The 15,383-nt window shown below is 41.8% G+C and overlaps 1 protein-coding gene across 1 annotated transcript; it reads right to left on the reverse strand.

Moving 5' to 3' along the window:
• Positions 1-1,044: 1,044 nt before the first annotated feature.
• Positions 1,045-15,375, reverse strand: vps37ba (VPS37B subunit of ESCRT-I a). Its single transcript, XM_067601927.1, has 4 exons — positions 15,152-15,375; positions 10,425-10,596; positions 4,983-5,065; positions 1,045-3,643 (listed from the first exon to the last, which is right to left on the reverse strand). Exons 1-4 carry the CDS (start codon positions 15,254-15,256, stop codon positions 3,146-3,148), a joined length of 858 nt encoding a protein of 285 aa, XP_067458028.1. The 5' UTR covers positions 15,257-15,375; the 3' UTR covers positions 1,045-3,145.
• Between the last annotated feature and the right edge of the window lie 8 nt (positions 15,376-15,383).

Genomic DNA, 15,383 nt, shown 5'->3' on the forward strand with positions numbered 1-15,383 from the left:
TAAAGTTCATCTGAAAGTTAGACTACATGAACATACAAGATAATTATTCTTGATTCGATTGTGTAGGTATTTGACCTGTTTTACTTAATATTCATAGCTGAAAGCATCGAAACAATATTTTGCAAATGGATCTACCCAAAGCTTGCAGACGCCCAGCACACACACACACACACACACACACACCACATACACCACACACACACACACACACACACACACACACACACACACACACACACACACACACACCACAAGGCACGCCCACTCTAAAACAGGGTCCAGTGTTGGTGTCGCGCCCTTTGACCTGTCTTCATCCTTGCCCAGAAAGTCATGATGATAATTGGATGGAAAATAAATGCAGCCGTTTAATATGAATCTATTTATAATTCAGTGGATTTACTGGTGACATCACAAGTCACATAATGGGTTAATGGACAAAATTTTACGTCCTTTCGATAGGACGTGAATGCAACATAAAGGACTAATGGGGTGCATTCAAAGCCGTATACTGTTCCACTCATTGTTTAGCAACCGAAATGTATCTGCTTTAAAATAAATCACATCCCAGTAGTCAACTTGACTGCAACTGACATAACGCCTGCATTACCATTAATATCTAAATTATAACTTGAAGAGTTTGAGATGTTATTGCTTTGCAGTCACACTGGAGAGAAACTAACACATAGACACTCAAGTACTTTCCATCTAAAGGTTATAATTTATAACGTCTAGCATGTCTGTGATTTGGAAATGTTAATATTAGATACTAATAGAGGAGATGTATTTATTAAGATATATTTAATTCAACAACTCATTTCCTACATTGTGAGAGATTGGCCGACATCTTTTCACAACACAAGACACTCTCAAACTGGATTTTCAGGTTTTTCACCAGTTATTGAAAAAATGTTATGAAGCCAGGACACTAGATGGCTGTCTTGTTTCATTTTCAGAAACATACTATTCAGTAGAAAAACGCCAGCGTCTCTGGAGACATGAGGGTGGAAGTGTTAAATGTGTGATAACAAAGAAACTGAATAAAAATAGATACAAAAATTTGAGATTTATTGAACTTGAAAATAGCATTAAATTCCACTTAAACATTCATTATAAGTAAATACCTACAACATTACACTGAAAATATCACCAACCACATATAAAACCATGGATACAGAGGATCAGTTCAAACAGAAAAAGCAGCTCATCAGCTAAAAAAAAAAAGTATTAAAGAGGAATCTTCAGACTGAACACAAAGAGCAAAGGCCATGCACAAAGAATTATCCATTGTTAGTTGTTAGAAATGCTGGTTCACTGAGACCTTGATGCTTTAGCTTCTGATATTTCTGCAGTTTTGCCTGCTGCCTGATCCATCCTGGGGTCCACCTCTCTGCCTTGAAGGTAAGTATGATCACCAAAGATAAGATATTAATATTTCAGAGCCCTATTATTTCACCAATTTAAAAAACAGAAACAACAACACATGCAAAAATCTTTGAAATCACCCTTGGCATACCTCAAAACAATGTAGGAAGAATGGAAGAGAAGCATAAGCACCAGTAGGCACACAGCCTGAGGGCGTCTCTTGTCTCTCTGGCCTTCTGCTACCAGCGAGGAAGCGAAGGCTGACAGACCTGACAGTCAGAACATCAAACCTTTAGCAGGAGGAGAAGACCAAATGCTACACCAGTTTACCTTTGAAGGGTTGAGGGAGAGATTCTAACCTCTACAGCTGTTAGGCCAAGTCCAAAAGCTGAGTACAGAGAAACACAGTAGTCAGCAGGACGTGATCAACGTCACTTCAAGTGTAGGCACTCGTGGCTGTTCAACAGTGCACAGCGACAGCAGTCGGGAGGAAAAAGTGAATTTTCAATCACACCAGAAAAAAACTCCTCCCAAAGCCAGGTTGACTTTGCAAGTTAAGTTCCTCTTGAAGAAATCTGGCTTGCATGTTTACAAAAGGGTGTTTTAGCTCAACACTACACACAGATATGTTGGGAACAATGGTAGATTCTCTCATTAAAAGTTTCACTTACATTAAAAAAACACAGAGTGATGTGGGAAGTCTTTGGTGCTCAGTGTGACAGAAAACTGAACAGAACCATATACATGAGATCCAAAGAACTCTTGGCATCATTTCCAGTCCCAACTGAGGCTGTTAAAGACAATGGACATCATAAAGGAGTGTAGCATCACAACAGGAACCCACAGAAAAACAACACACAGAAGTAGTGTACTGTATGGCTATACATAAATCCTTCATTTCAGGCAAGGCTCTACAGGCCCAGTCATTTATTACAATAGTTCAGCTACTGATCCTCTCTTTCAACTCCCTTTTGACTTCTGCCCTGAGATGGATCAAGAACTAGGCAGGTCTGGACCCTCTTCAGACACCAACCAAAGCCCCCCTTTATGCATGTTAATCAGTCTATTCTGGATATTATTAACATAACTCCATTAGTACTTTACCATAAAAAGATGTCAAATATTTCTATGTACCTTGCGAATTTTCATTTAAAAAAAAAAAAAAAAAAAAAGACAGCATAGATGCAGTTTCGCCTGAATGTATTCTATTCTGATATTTTCAATAAAACTGCACAGTAATACGGGTCTCTCTTTGCTTGCATATACATTACCATTAATATTAGTATGCTGCAGGTGGAAAATAAGATGACTAATTGAACCCTTTTTGCTCTAGTGTTCCGTAAAAGCAGCACCTTAAGGAACATGTCTGCAGGGAGGTGAGAGACTGAAAACTAATGGGCATGCAGAGCTGAGGGCACCGCCTGGAGACAGAAAGTGCTGATAAATGAAAAGTCCCAGTAGCTCAGTGACCCGCAGACTGACGCTTGTTTCACTACAGCCTACGGCGGGCCCTCCCTCTGGAGCGGGAGTCGAGGCCGATCTCGTCGCGTCTTTTTTGTCGGTTGCGTTGATGGGAGTGAGAGGTGAGCACGGATCCACAGAGATTATTGGAGATCTGTTTCAGCTGAACGTGACCAGTCCAGCCAGTGCAGCTCTGCCTTCTCCTGTTGTGATTGGTCATATTCCAAGAAGGCAGACGACATAGAAAAGAGTTCTCAGAGGAGGTCAAGTGGTGAAAAGTCCATGACACACACTGTGTCCTCTGAGTGGCAACTGCTTTTATTTACTGCATGATGAAGCCAGGCTGCGGGGCCATGCGAGGTGGGGGCCTCTGTGGCAGAGCAGGCGGGTATTGAGATAAGAAGGGGTTGGGGTAGCCAGAGGGGACGTTGGGGAATTGTTGGCCCGTTCTGGGAGGAATCGGGGGATATGGCGTTGCTGAGTAGAAGACGGGAGACTGGGGGTTAGCACTTGGAGCTGGATTTAGAACCGGGGCAGGCTGGGATGGAGGGGGTGGAGGTTTTCTCCTGGGCTGAGGGACAGGGGACGAGCCGCTGCTGTCCTCGCAGAGGAGGGAGGAGGAGCATCTCGCCGCTGCCGACACATCCTGAGATCGGGAGGTAGGGACCGACGCCTGGGGGAGCCGCTGGCCCCTCAGCACCATTTCCTGCAGCTTCTCGATCTTCACCCGTCTCAAATGAGCCAGCTTCCTCTTGCTCTGGTAGGCATCAATGAAGGAATCCAGGGTCATGTCTCCATCCAGGAAGGAATCAGCCATATTCTGTTGAGACAAGTAAAGACATCTTCTGAATCTTATTCAACACCAAGTTGAAACCCAACATGAGTCATGAGGATGGAAATAACAAAGAAACAACATCAGTCACTCAGATAAACTGCTTAACATCTAATTATGAGAAACATAATAATAAATACCTGTCATAACGGGATCAAATGAATATCTCTAATCATTTAAGCACTACACAACTGTGATGTTTATCTGAAGTTATATTTTAATAACACTTTACAGCCCAGTCCTCTCGTGTGGTCAAATTCATGATCTGAAGCCTTGTTTACCAAAGAACATGTAGAACTAAATCTAAATGTTATATAAGAACTGTCCATGTGAAAAATAAAGTCAGTACTTTTTAAACACAACTTCATGCAAAGCACAGTGACAAATACCACCTATTCTACATCCATCTGCTTGTGCATGTGCAGGCTCATTTACATACAGAATGCCAAATATTGGTATTTCCTGCTAGCTTTCCAGCATGCACTGGGCCAAGGATTCATGGACATCAGTCTCTGTGGTGTTGTTGTATTTTACAGTGTTCTACAACTGGTCCCACACTTCATGTGTTGTTATAAAATAGTAATTACGACTGAATGACTATTCTATTGTTGTCCATTAAAATAAATGGTAGTGAAACACAAGTCTGTTATTAAAGATTGATCCATAACATATATCTCATATAGAGCTACAGGTGCTCGGTGATGCAGAGAAACAAGATGAACTAGAAGCATTGAAGGCATCATTTCACTCTGAAAGAAATTATTACATGGTTTTCAAAGTAAAAACAGAAATGCACCTCTTCAGGAGTGGTAGTTTACAATCTTTCAGTTATGCTTACATGGTTGATTGTAGGGTTGGTTTACTTGCGATGACACCTGAGTACCACTAGAGGGGGTAAAGAGCAGCTCAAAATGTACATGTGTAATTGATAAAACCCAATTCTGCCTGTAGAAACGAGGCGACTGAAGCTTGATAAATGAGGTCTCTGGCATCAGTGTCTTTGTTGGTGACACCAGAATTCAGGAAGTTGAAACCAGAGACTAAAACGCAGGTAGTGTCCTAGCAACAAGTGTGAATGCAGCATTACCCAAAGTCATGTCTGAGCGAGCAACTTAGTGGTTTGATTGATTGCTGAAAAACACAGAGGACAGGTAGCTGTTACAGTGATCAGAGTTCCTGCTGCCCCCACGCTATCCAACAGATTGAAACAATGGAGCCTCTGTAGCAGAGGACATCATCAACAGGGAGGACAGGTATATGAATCACTGACTGGTGCCACTGAGGGAGTACATGAAGTCATCCATGGAGAGAGCAGTATAATGCTTACCTCTGTCTCCTCTTCTATTTTGGCTCCCTCTGCCTGCAGCAGGGCCAGCAAAATGTCCAGGGAGGTGTTTCCGGACTTGTGGTCTATAAAATAACAAGACATGAGAACAAAACTAATGTTATTATACTGCTGGGCCTGAACTGAGTGAAGGCAGATCCAGAAGAACTGGGTATGCAGTATGTGGTGTCCATGATGCAAAGCTAGTCCATCCCATCCACCATACATGTAAATAAGTGTAGCGTTAGCATGCAAAGTCACACACTAAACATTATCCTTGATGCTCACTGAATGCTACACTGTCTGATGGAATCCAATGTAATAACTTACATGTGAAAATCTGCTCAGACACACTGTGATGTTACATGTGCTTTTTTTATTAAAAAGATTTCATTGTGATAAAGCTTTAACACACTGTTTTTATGACAAGGACCCTTTTGTCTGTGAACCTGAACACCTAAAATGACACGATACTACAATTCATTACCTCCTTTACACAATCTCTCCAACAGTCACAAGGTTCTTGTGTACTGTCTACACACCGCTTGAAGCAACACAGACCCATTCCTTAAATGAATCAAACAGCCAGAGTATTCCCTCAGCTCTGACGCTGAACTGAATGTATTGATAGCAACAGGATTTAATGAGCCTGTCATGCAAAGCTGAGGCAGGATATGTGAAATGTGCCAGTCATGGTCCTGTGACTGGCACGTCCCAACAGCCAGAGCGCCTCTCTGTGTTTGCTGTGAACTCGCAAAGCCCCGTTGTGTCAACTGAAACTGACTTGGTGTCTCTAAGGAGGGAGCTTGTTTTGTTTGTGTTCCCAAGAAGGACTGAAAGTCAACACCGACTGGAGCTGGGATTGCACGCACACACACGCACACACACACGCACACACACACACGCACGCATGCACGCACGCACACACACACACACACACACACACACACACACACACACCCAGGAAATATAATCAGCAACACATCATTAGTCACCTACATTCCAACAAGCCTAGACAATATAGTGGCTCTTAACTTATAAGGGACACCTGGTCTAACCTGATATGCTGTTCTAGGCTTCCTTCTTCACCATGTTCAAACCAAAACTGTAATTCAGCCCCTACATGTTATTCTCAGAGGAAAAGCCCTCAGAACTTGATGTGGATATGATGCAACGCCATGACTCCACTGAAAGCTTCTAAGGTTCTCTCGTACCTTACTGCAATGATTTATAAGAGCCAGTATAAAATAATAATAACCTCCATCATATCAGGGGAGATTAGAAATGACTTCATATTTGAAATCCTATAAACTCTTCCATCGATAGGTTCACAATTTTTCCAAGTGTGTAAACAACAGTCAGGTGTCCATGTGAACAGTGAAAGAGGTTTTCCTCGCTGTAATCATTCCTCCTGTTCATACTCACTATTAAAATACACTTTCAATCTAAGTGATGGAAGCCAAAGTTCATCAGTCTGAGTTAGTCATATCAAGTGGATATCTGACACATTTACAGTCGTTTTAGCATCTTTGTGTTTCCTCGGACAGTGTTTCCCTGTTGAGCTGCAGGTGGAAGTATAGTAACAAAAAGAAGGACTTTGGCACTAAAAAGACTGTAGCGTTGGAAGATATCTACTTGATTTGACTCATTTGTACGACTATTTAGCTTCAGATAAACTTAAATACATTTTTGCATCACTTCCATTGTAAGGTCATTATGAAGGGATCTTCTAATGGTCAGTATGAACAGGAGGAATGATTACAGCAAGAAACAAGTTTCCGTCTTCATTTGGGCTCCTGACTGTTGTTTTAAGACACACTTGAACTATTGTGAATCCGTCTTTTCACTCTTTTACTTGAAATATGGACAAAGTTCAGTTCTCGGGTGTCACTGTTGGTCATCTCTGCTGCATACTGTCACTTATGAATTTCTAAGTAAGGGTTGAAAGGTTTGAAAGGCCAGAGAAAGAGAAGAACGAGAACAGGCTCAGGACAAGCTACCTCCTGCTCTTTTTACAGGTGTTGCAAAATCTGGTCTCCTTTGCAATGTCAGTTAGGGCTCAAGACTACAAATTGGAAAAAGAAATAAATCTGAGGGTGTGGAGTTAGAAAGAATTAAGGTTATCAGTCCTCATCTCTGCTTGAAGCTAACAGCTCCAGGCTACATTAGCCGCTACTAGCATAACACACCTGAATCTGTGCAGTGGAGTCTAACGTTAGTTCTTTATAGGTAATGTAGGCACCATCTATTGACAAGGAAAAAGAAAATACAATATTTCTAGTTTACTGCTTTGATTTCTTTTTTAGTGATCCATTGTGACAATAGCAGTGTAATGCTAAATCAGTGGAGTATTCTTGAAGCAATGAAATCATTCATTGGGGACAAAGAGAACATGCAGTTCCAATAATAAGGCTCTGATGAAATGATCAGTTCTTCTTTATCATAAGACCAGTGACAGGAAGGAGGCGTTTTCAGGCAGGTTAGCAATAAACCATCCATCTGCCTGTTTGACACACCGTGTCAACAGCCTCCACGACTACACACCAGGAGAGGCTTTGTTCAGTGGAAACTATTACCTCGGCTGAGAATGAAATATCACTAAACCTTCAGCAGTTTGACTTGTCAGTGCTCGAATGCTGAAATCACATAATGCTGGAATCACCGTCTGCATGCCAGAATGTTGTAACCGTTTGTTAAGGAGTTGTCACACTGGCTCAGTAATGTTTAACATGTCAGACTGCATGAGAACAAGACCTTTTACTAAAAGCACAACAAAGCAACAATGAGAGCTAAAGCATTCATATGAAATAAATAAGAACAGGGATGTAACTAATGATTCTTTTCATTATTGATTAATCGTTCAGGCTATGAAATGTCAAAGAGTAGTGAAAAACATCCATCACAGCTTCTCAAAGCCAATGTGATGTCTCTAAATTCCTTTTACTTAATTCTAATTTTCTTCAAGATCAAAAGATATTTCATAAAGTAACATATTACAAAGACAAGCAGCAAATCCAATGTTTGAGAAACTGGAGCTGCTTGTAAAATTCGAGTACTTGTTGGCTAAGAAAAAACCGAAAGCCAAGAAAGTGATTTTATTCTGAAAGTAAAGAGAGGCGAGGCCAAACTGTCAAATTGGCCAATTTACTGGAAATTTGGTCATTTTATCTCTGAATTGTTGGCACTAGATCCCAAAACCTCACGTCGAGGTGCCAAATTTTACTGACAGAGTTTCAATTGAAAAGAAAAGCCTTCAAAGACAGAGGCTTCATTCTTGACACAAAGCCTTTTTCCAGGGTGAACTCTCATTTCTTTCTGTCTAGCTCTCTCTCCCATAACAAGGCAGACTCTCAGGCATATCAGCAGCACTTCTCAACACAAAGCTGTGATTCACTGGCTCGGCGGACAGCCTGCTGAGTGCACAACACACAGTCTGGGCCTGGAGATCATGAGACAGCCATTTAGTAAATGAGTCCACATCGACCTCTGCTGTGAATCTGAGGGGCTGCCTTTCTCCCTGTCCCACCCTCCCGACTTCCCCGCCTGCTGGACCCATCATCCACCACTCCCTCCCACCCACTGTCTCTGTTTTACACCAGCCTGCTCGGCAGCACAATGGCCCACTGTGGGTTGTTGTCCTCAGAGGCAGTGTAGTTGCCATTTTGGCCTCCAGAGCCACATGGACAGTGAGGGGAAAGCAGAGGCCACCCATTTCCTGGAGAAAGGACGCAGCAGGGAGGGTGCTGGTAGTGTAACTGTATGCAAACGAACACACAGCAAGGTACTGTAAGTTGAATCTTTCATCTGGGTCAAATGGCTGTGTGCCTCTCAGCTCTGGGCATCGCTGTCCTTCCACAGCTGCTCAACAGCAAATCCATAACTAGGACGGTGGGAGGGTGGGGGTACACTGGCTAACCTACATTTGACAAAAGCCATCTCTTGCTGACAACAAACAAATCCATGGTGCTGCTGGATCTGTGTATTGACTCCTGTATGACACAAGGACGTGGACTGTTAGAGTGCTGCCTTTAATGAAAACCACTTCCATCTAACTAGATCTAGAAACAATCACAATATGTGTCCACACATTACAACTAATATGTCATTTAAAGTAGGCAGGCAATAGACACTTCATCAATAAGAAAACTGTTCCATAGTTTCACTTAAATGCTTTAAATGCAAACCGCCATGAAAGCACATAATGAATACACAGAGTTCAGTTATCTCATAAACAGCCAATCATATCCCTTGTTAACGGAGCCAATCAAACAGCCAATCATATCCCTCGTTAACGGAGCCAATCAAACAGCCAATCATATCCCTTGTTAACGGAGCCAATCAAACAGCCAATCATATCCCTCGTTAACGGAGCCAATCAAACAGCCAATCATATCCCTTGTTAACGGAGCCAATCAAACAGCCAGTCATTCAGCAGGTGTGTTGTTTGGTTGCACCATCGACGTAACGTCACAGCAGAAACAGCGTGGATGAATATTATTACCTGTGTGCCTTGATGAATTAAGTGGTTAAATTATTAATGGTTGTGGTTATTAAAAATAATGAAACATTTTATCATGGTACATTTTCAGCTACATGGCCCTGATTTAAAGCACATTTTGCTTTAACAAGAGCAGTAATTCTGTTTAAATATTTAAATTCAGCCCATGAAGCAATAAAAACAGAAACATTTGACATGTTACAAAGACTTTGATGACCTGTATGTGTGTTGTATACGAGGTAGCACAAAGCTTTCAGAGTCTAGTCAAACTTTTATCAGCGTAGTAGAGTAGTGAATGGTTGGAAACCACTGCATCAACAAGTTCACAAGTATTGTCACTCTGTCTGTCAGTAAGGGATATCAGCTCCGTGAGCCTTCATAAGATCTAATTCAGATCCAAACTGTGGATCAGCTGCAGCGACTCCTGCAGCAACATGACAACAGGACTGTTACTGCCTCCAACGGCAACTGTGGGCTTTGGTGAAACAGGTCTGTTGAGCATGTGTGCAGAATAAGAACAAACAATGTGGAGAAAAGAACATTACATAATATCTCAGCTTCCCTGATGATAACCAACAGTATGAAAAGCAGATGACTGCAATCACCCGCATCTTGACATCATCAGTTTTATTACAGTGGTCATTTGATGTAGAGCTGAAATGATTGGTCAATCAGTCAAATAGCAGATAATTAATCAGCAACTATTTTGATTGTTAAACGTGATGCTTCTCAGATGCACAGATTTGCTCTTTTCCTTTTCTGACATTGTAGGAAATTGACTTTCTTGAGGTTTTGAACTCTTGGTCAGACAAAACAAGCAATGTGAAGACATCACCTGGTGCTCTGGGACATTTTGATGGGATATTTCAAAATTAAAGACACTGAGATAAACTAATCAATCAAAGATGTTTGTCTTTCTTGCATTAGCAGCAGTATACCGGCTGTACCTAGGGTGGACTTGCGAAGCTGATAGGCTTCAAAGCTCTCCTGAAGACAGTTGTAACGCTTGGTGAGCTGTTCCTTCTTGTGCTCCAGTCTGGGCTGCAGAGCCAGATTTTGCTCCGCCAGGGTTCGGTTGTTTACCAGCGTGGTCTCCTTGCTCTGCTGGACCTCCTGCATCTACAACAAAACACACAAAGTCAATTAAGTCTTGATGGAATTATCTTGGCACTTCTTCAACGCAGACGTCATGACAGAGACAAACTGGACTCTAACAAATCTCACCACGTGAGAGAAATAGTTTTTTGAGGAGCATGTTGTAGTGTCGTATACTAACTATGAATCTTAAACTCCCACAGTCTTCTTCATATATTTAGAAAGATCAGCACCTTTTCCTTAAAACAAGAAAAGACTACTTTTTCTCACTACTGTTTATCATCTAGTTTCAATAGAGTGATATGCCTTATGACACTGAAACATAAAATAATATTGAAACCATGGAAACCATCAGACACAGTCGATGCCAAACTAGCAGCTGAGAGGTCATACTTGTAAGTAAAGTAGCTTTGAGTTAAATGCTAACATGCTCATGTTTATCATCTTATTTTAATATATAACACTTGCTAATTATCACAAAACACAAAGTACAGCTGAGGCTGATGGGATGTCATTAGTTCAGAAGGCATTTGGTCAGAAATCTAATTCATCATTTTGAGCAGATGGCAGCACCAGATGAAAAGTCAATGAATCTCGAGGGGGTCATTGATACGTGTACCGAACTTCATAGTGATCCATGAGATAGTTACTGAGATATTTCAACATGGTGCTATCACTAAAGGAAAAGCCTGAATCACCAGAGTCATCAGCTGGTTCTGGGAACCATGAATGAATGGTGGTGATAATTCAGCCTCGACCCACATGGCCGTCCCAGAGCTACACCACCAGCCTGGCCTTTTACCTAACTGGCTAAATAACTGAAATATAAATTATATATATATATATATATATATATATATATATATATATATATATATATATATATATATATATATATATATATATATATATATATATATATATATATATATAATAAACGCAGCACCTGAGACACTACTGGCTTATCAAGTTGTAATGGCTGCTGTGTTACAACAGTCGTTTTGTTGCAACAGGAAACAACAGGTGTATCTAATTACATGAATCATGGCTCCATTCAGGTGTGCCAGCACTTGAGCCCTGCTATTGTGCGTACGGGCTCACTGTCACCTACATGAAGAAGTAACACCTGTACTGGTGCATTCACATGTACAGGTGTTTATTTAGTGACGGCGGCTTCTGTAGTTCTTTTTAGCGAGCAGGAGATATTGTAGCTGCAAATCTGACGTGAAATTAAACGTTATTACAACTGTTACAACGTACACCAGCAACTTGTTTACTTCAACAGTCTGTCATTTCACAGCGGCAGGTAGGGTACAATCAGATTATGTGAGCTTGACCTATCTATGATTTTACATGGGGAAGTTATGAGACAATGGAGACTCAACTGTACAGTCTATGTGTCATCTGGAGAACCAACTATAATCGAAAAAAATGTTTTAAAAAGAGGTAAAAGGCCGTGTAAAGTTGCTGTAACAAAACCTCACAAATATCACTTAATGCAGGTTTGAAGTGTCTGAACAGTGCATGATCAGATAAAGAAGCTCTCCTGTTCCTTCCAAAATGACTCATTTCACACGTCAAACCAACATATAGCAGGGAACAGATGAAACCATGTAAGGAAACTCTAAATATACACTTTAGCGTAGGTGATTATGGAGTCATTTCTTGGAGTGACTGAGGCAGGCCTTGTTTGGTGGTTGGGTTGAACATTGAAAACAACACTAAATACATCTATCACCACTGCTCTTCACACCATCATATCCTGAGGTGACCAGGCTTCGTTCATCCATCATGGCCCGCTGAAGATGCAGACCTTTAAATAGCATCCGCAACTGCAGGCTTGTTCTGTCAAACCCAACACACAATTGTTTTCTGGGTGAACGCTGGGTGAACGCTGGGTGAACGCTGGGTGAACGCTGGGTGAACGCTGGGTGAACGCTGGTTGAGTTTCTCTGGATGGACCACGGACCTGAATTTGAGAGCTAGTTTAATAACACACAATAAGATAGAGGTCGCTACAAAAAGATAAAACCTCTAAAACTGGTCGCACATTTGCTTCAATAATTCTGAAATGGCAGCTGCATTTCCTTCTTCCTTTCTTTGGTGCACCACAATCACAACCACACACACAAACGTCTCACAGGAACTGAGAGTTGTTACAAAAGTGTGAAACTGAATTATGCAGGTTTGAAAACACCACAATGGCTTGAGGACTCTGAACTAGAAATGTTAATAGATAATATTCAAGAAGGTTAATATTTCAATCATCATAAAGGCATGCAAATGTTTGAATCTAGCCATTAATCAGCCCTTGAGCAACACCGATAAAACTGTGTGGTGAGCAACAGTTGGTGACATTTGATATATACGTGCCAGTCACTAGTTATAAATGATTACAAGTGAACTTGAAGTGCAGCGTGCCAGCTCTGCAAAACCCATTCCTGAGGTAGTTAAGGCCTCAGAAAGATAAGAGTGCAAAGGCGAAGTGGCACTGCAAAGCTTTATTTGAACTTGCTTCTGAGCGTTCAGCACTTAAATGAGCCGAAACATCATGTGGGTACCTTCTAAAACTGGGTCACCAAAGAATCAATTCATATCAGTGGAAACCAGAGAGGTAATTGATCAAAAATGAAAAGATAAAATCCACAATTTAAATACCGTTTTGGATTATTACAGCGAGGCCTGTCGTCAGACCACAAACCACAGACAGTCTGCTACCTACAAGTCTCACTCAGTGTAAAGCAGAACACAAAGTGGTACATTTAAGGTCAATTCATGAGAAAAAACAAGATGCACCAAATTTAAACAAAGTCAGGGTGCATTTTGTACAACGACAGGATTATTGCCGACAGCAGAGCACGTGTCCACATGTGAGGAAAGGATTTGTGTTCATACAGTGCAGCTGAACACTCAGTGCTTCACCTGAAGCCTTCTGACACCCACTGCCTTTGTTTTCAGACAGATTCTCCCATGTCCTTCCTATTATCTTATGACTAACTTCAGTCAACAACTGCAGCGTCATTGCAGTAAACAAGTCCCTCCCTCTCTGTAACCTATGGGAAGTGGAAAACGTAACCATGGAGACAATCGGGCAGGGTGTGGATCAAAAACAAGAACTGACAACACAAAAGGCTTGCTCACAGCACAACATTCATACAAATCACTACAATACCTTACTGTACTCTTCCTGCTTTTGCAAACTGAAATAGATCTGCTGCACTGAAACTGACATACAGTAGCTTCTCATGTCTGAGAAGAGAGGCCATTTGTCACATTTTAGGCAATCTGTCCTCACTCTTACGTAAAATTAGCTTACACTGCCAAAGTCAAAGCCACAGCGCCATGACAACAGACAAGAAAAATTCCTGTGTCCTGACAATGTGTGTTAAAGGTTTGTAATTACTGATCGGAGCCCACAGTGTGGTGCTGGGTAAGAAAGGGAGGTGTGAAGTGTATCCTGAGGAGTTTTCACATGACAGCAGAATAAGGAAGTGAGCACGGTGGGAAAATACTTCCAACACCGAGGATCAAATGGGGCTGATTCAGCAGGAGGACACTAGGGTGTTAAATTTAAGCCCACACTGAACTTGACTATTTTGGAAGGAGCAGCAGCATGGGGAATAATCGGTATAAAAATACTTCTAATCTTAGCACTTCCCCGTTACATGCCAAATTTCTGTCTGCGGTATAAACCTTTCTAGGGACTATGGTAATCTCTCCCTGAATGGAAAAACTGAGGCTTATCAGCTGCTTATGATACAGTGCGAAGCAGGTACACAGTAATTAGAAATTGCTGACTCCTTGTGCAACTGGAGCAAGGCCACGAAGTCCGGATGAGCCAAAGGCCTGTGAAGAAACTCAGAAGTGTCCATTAATGTTGGCTTACCTACTGGCTCATACACATAGTCTCATGTAGTGTAATTTAACACATTTTCAGAAATTATAGTTGGTCAATTCCAATTACATCTTTATTCCACAAAACAGCACAGAAGTCCTTAGTTATGCTGTTGTGAGAACTACGTATGGCTGTAGTGAGCTGATGGATAAAGCCTGGTGTCGATCATGGTGTTTAGTATCGTTTCCTCGGTCAGTCATAAATTGGCAGAATTGTGAGTGGAGTTTGGCGTGACGACCAGAGCCCTGATAAGAGTGTGAAGCTAGGCCACTGCTTGAATTACCGTGTTTTCTGACATGACTCAGCATCAGTGTGGCCGTTAAAATGTATCCTGGTTCAAGTATTTAACTGACTAAACGAGCTCGTGCTGTTTCAGGAGGCGTCTAGTGAAGCAACAATGTCGCAAACTGAGAATCTTCGCGTGTTCAAACTTGAGACAATGCTCGCCCCGGCTCCGTCCCAAGGTTACCAATCCGTCACCCGATTCTGGGTTTCGAACTGTTTCAAGTTTCAATGACAACACGTATTTATTATCAAAAACCTAAACGTGATCCGAAAGCAACCATTTCCGTCACTGTACGGAGCCTATGCTGGAAAACACAACAAAGGAGTGAGGGGGGGGAAAAAACAGTGACCGAGAAAAAGCAGTCAGCTAACGTTGCACTACAAAAGGCTTTGACATACCTCGTCCATCTCTTGTATCATTTGTGTGAGTTTCTCGTCGTCCTCCAGGACTTCGTTGAGCTCGGTCATCGTGTAAGCGCTGAACTTGTTGGAAAAACTAGACATTTTAGCTCTTGTTGTGTGTTTCTGTCCCTCTTCTCGCCTCTCAGTTGGTGACAGCTGACTGAGCTTCCCCTACAGGAAGTAAGGCAGGACACAGGCCCGATGGTGCCTTCAGGTGCTGTCGGAAATG

Source organism: Thunnus thynnus, chromosome 2 (assembly GCF_963924715.1).
Source record: "Thunnus thynnus chromosome 2, fThuThy2.1, whole genome shotgun sequence".
NCBI classification, from domain to species: Eukaryota; Metazoa; Chordata; class Actinopteri; order Scombriformes; family Scombridae; genus Thunnus; species Thunnus thynnus.

What these genes read in the sequence shown, in the direction of transcription:
- vps37ba (XM_067601927.1), bottom strand. Translation starts at nt 15,256, where the DNA reads ATGTCTAGTTTTTCCAACAAGTTCAGCGCTTACACGATGACCGAGCTC. An exon ending in TGATACAAGAGATGGACGAG is followed by an intron (nt 10,597 to 15,151) that starts GTATGTCAAAGC and finishes GTTTTGTTGTAG; the next exon opens with ATGCAGGAGGTCCAGCAGAG. An exon ending in GCTTCGCAAGTCCACCCTAG is followed by an intron (nt 5,066 to 10,424) that starts GTACAGCCGGTA and finishes GTTATTTTATAG; the next exon opens with ACCACAAGTCCGGAAACACC.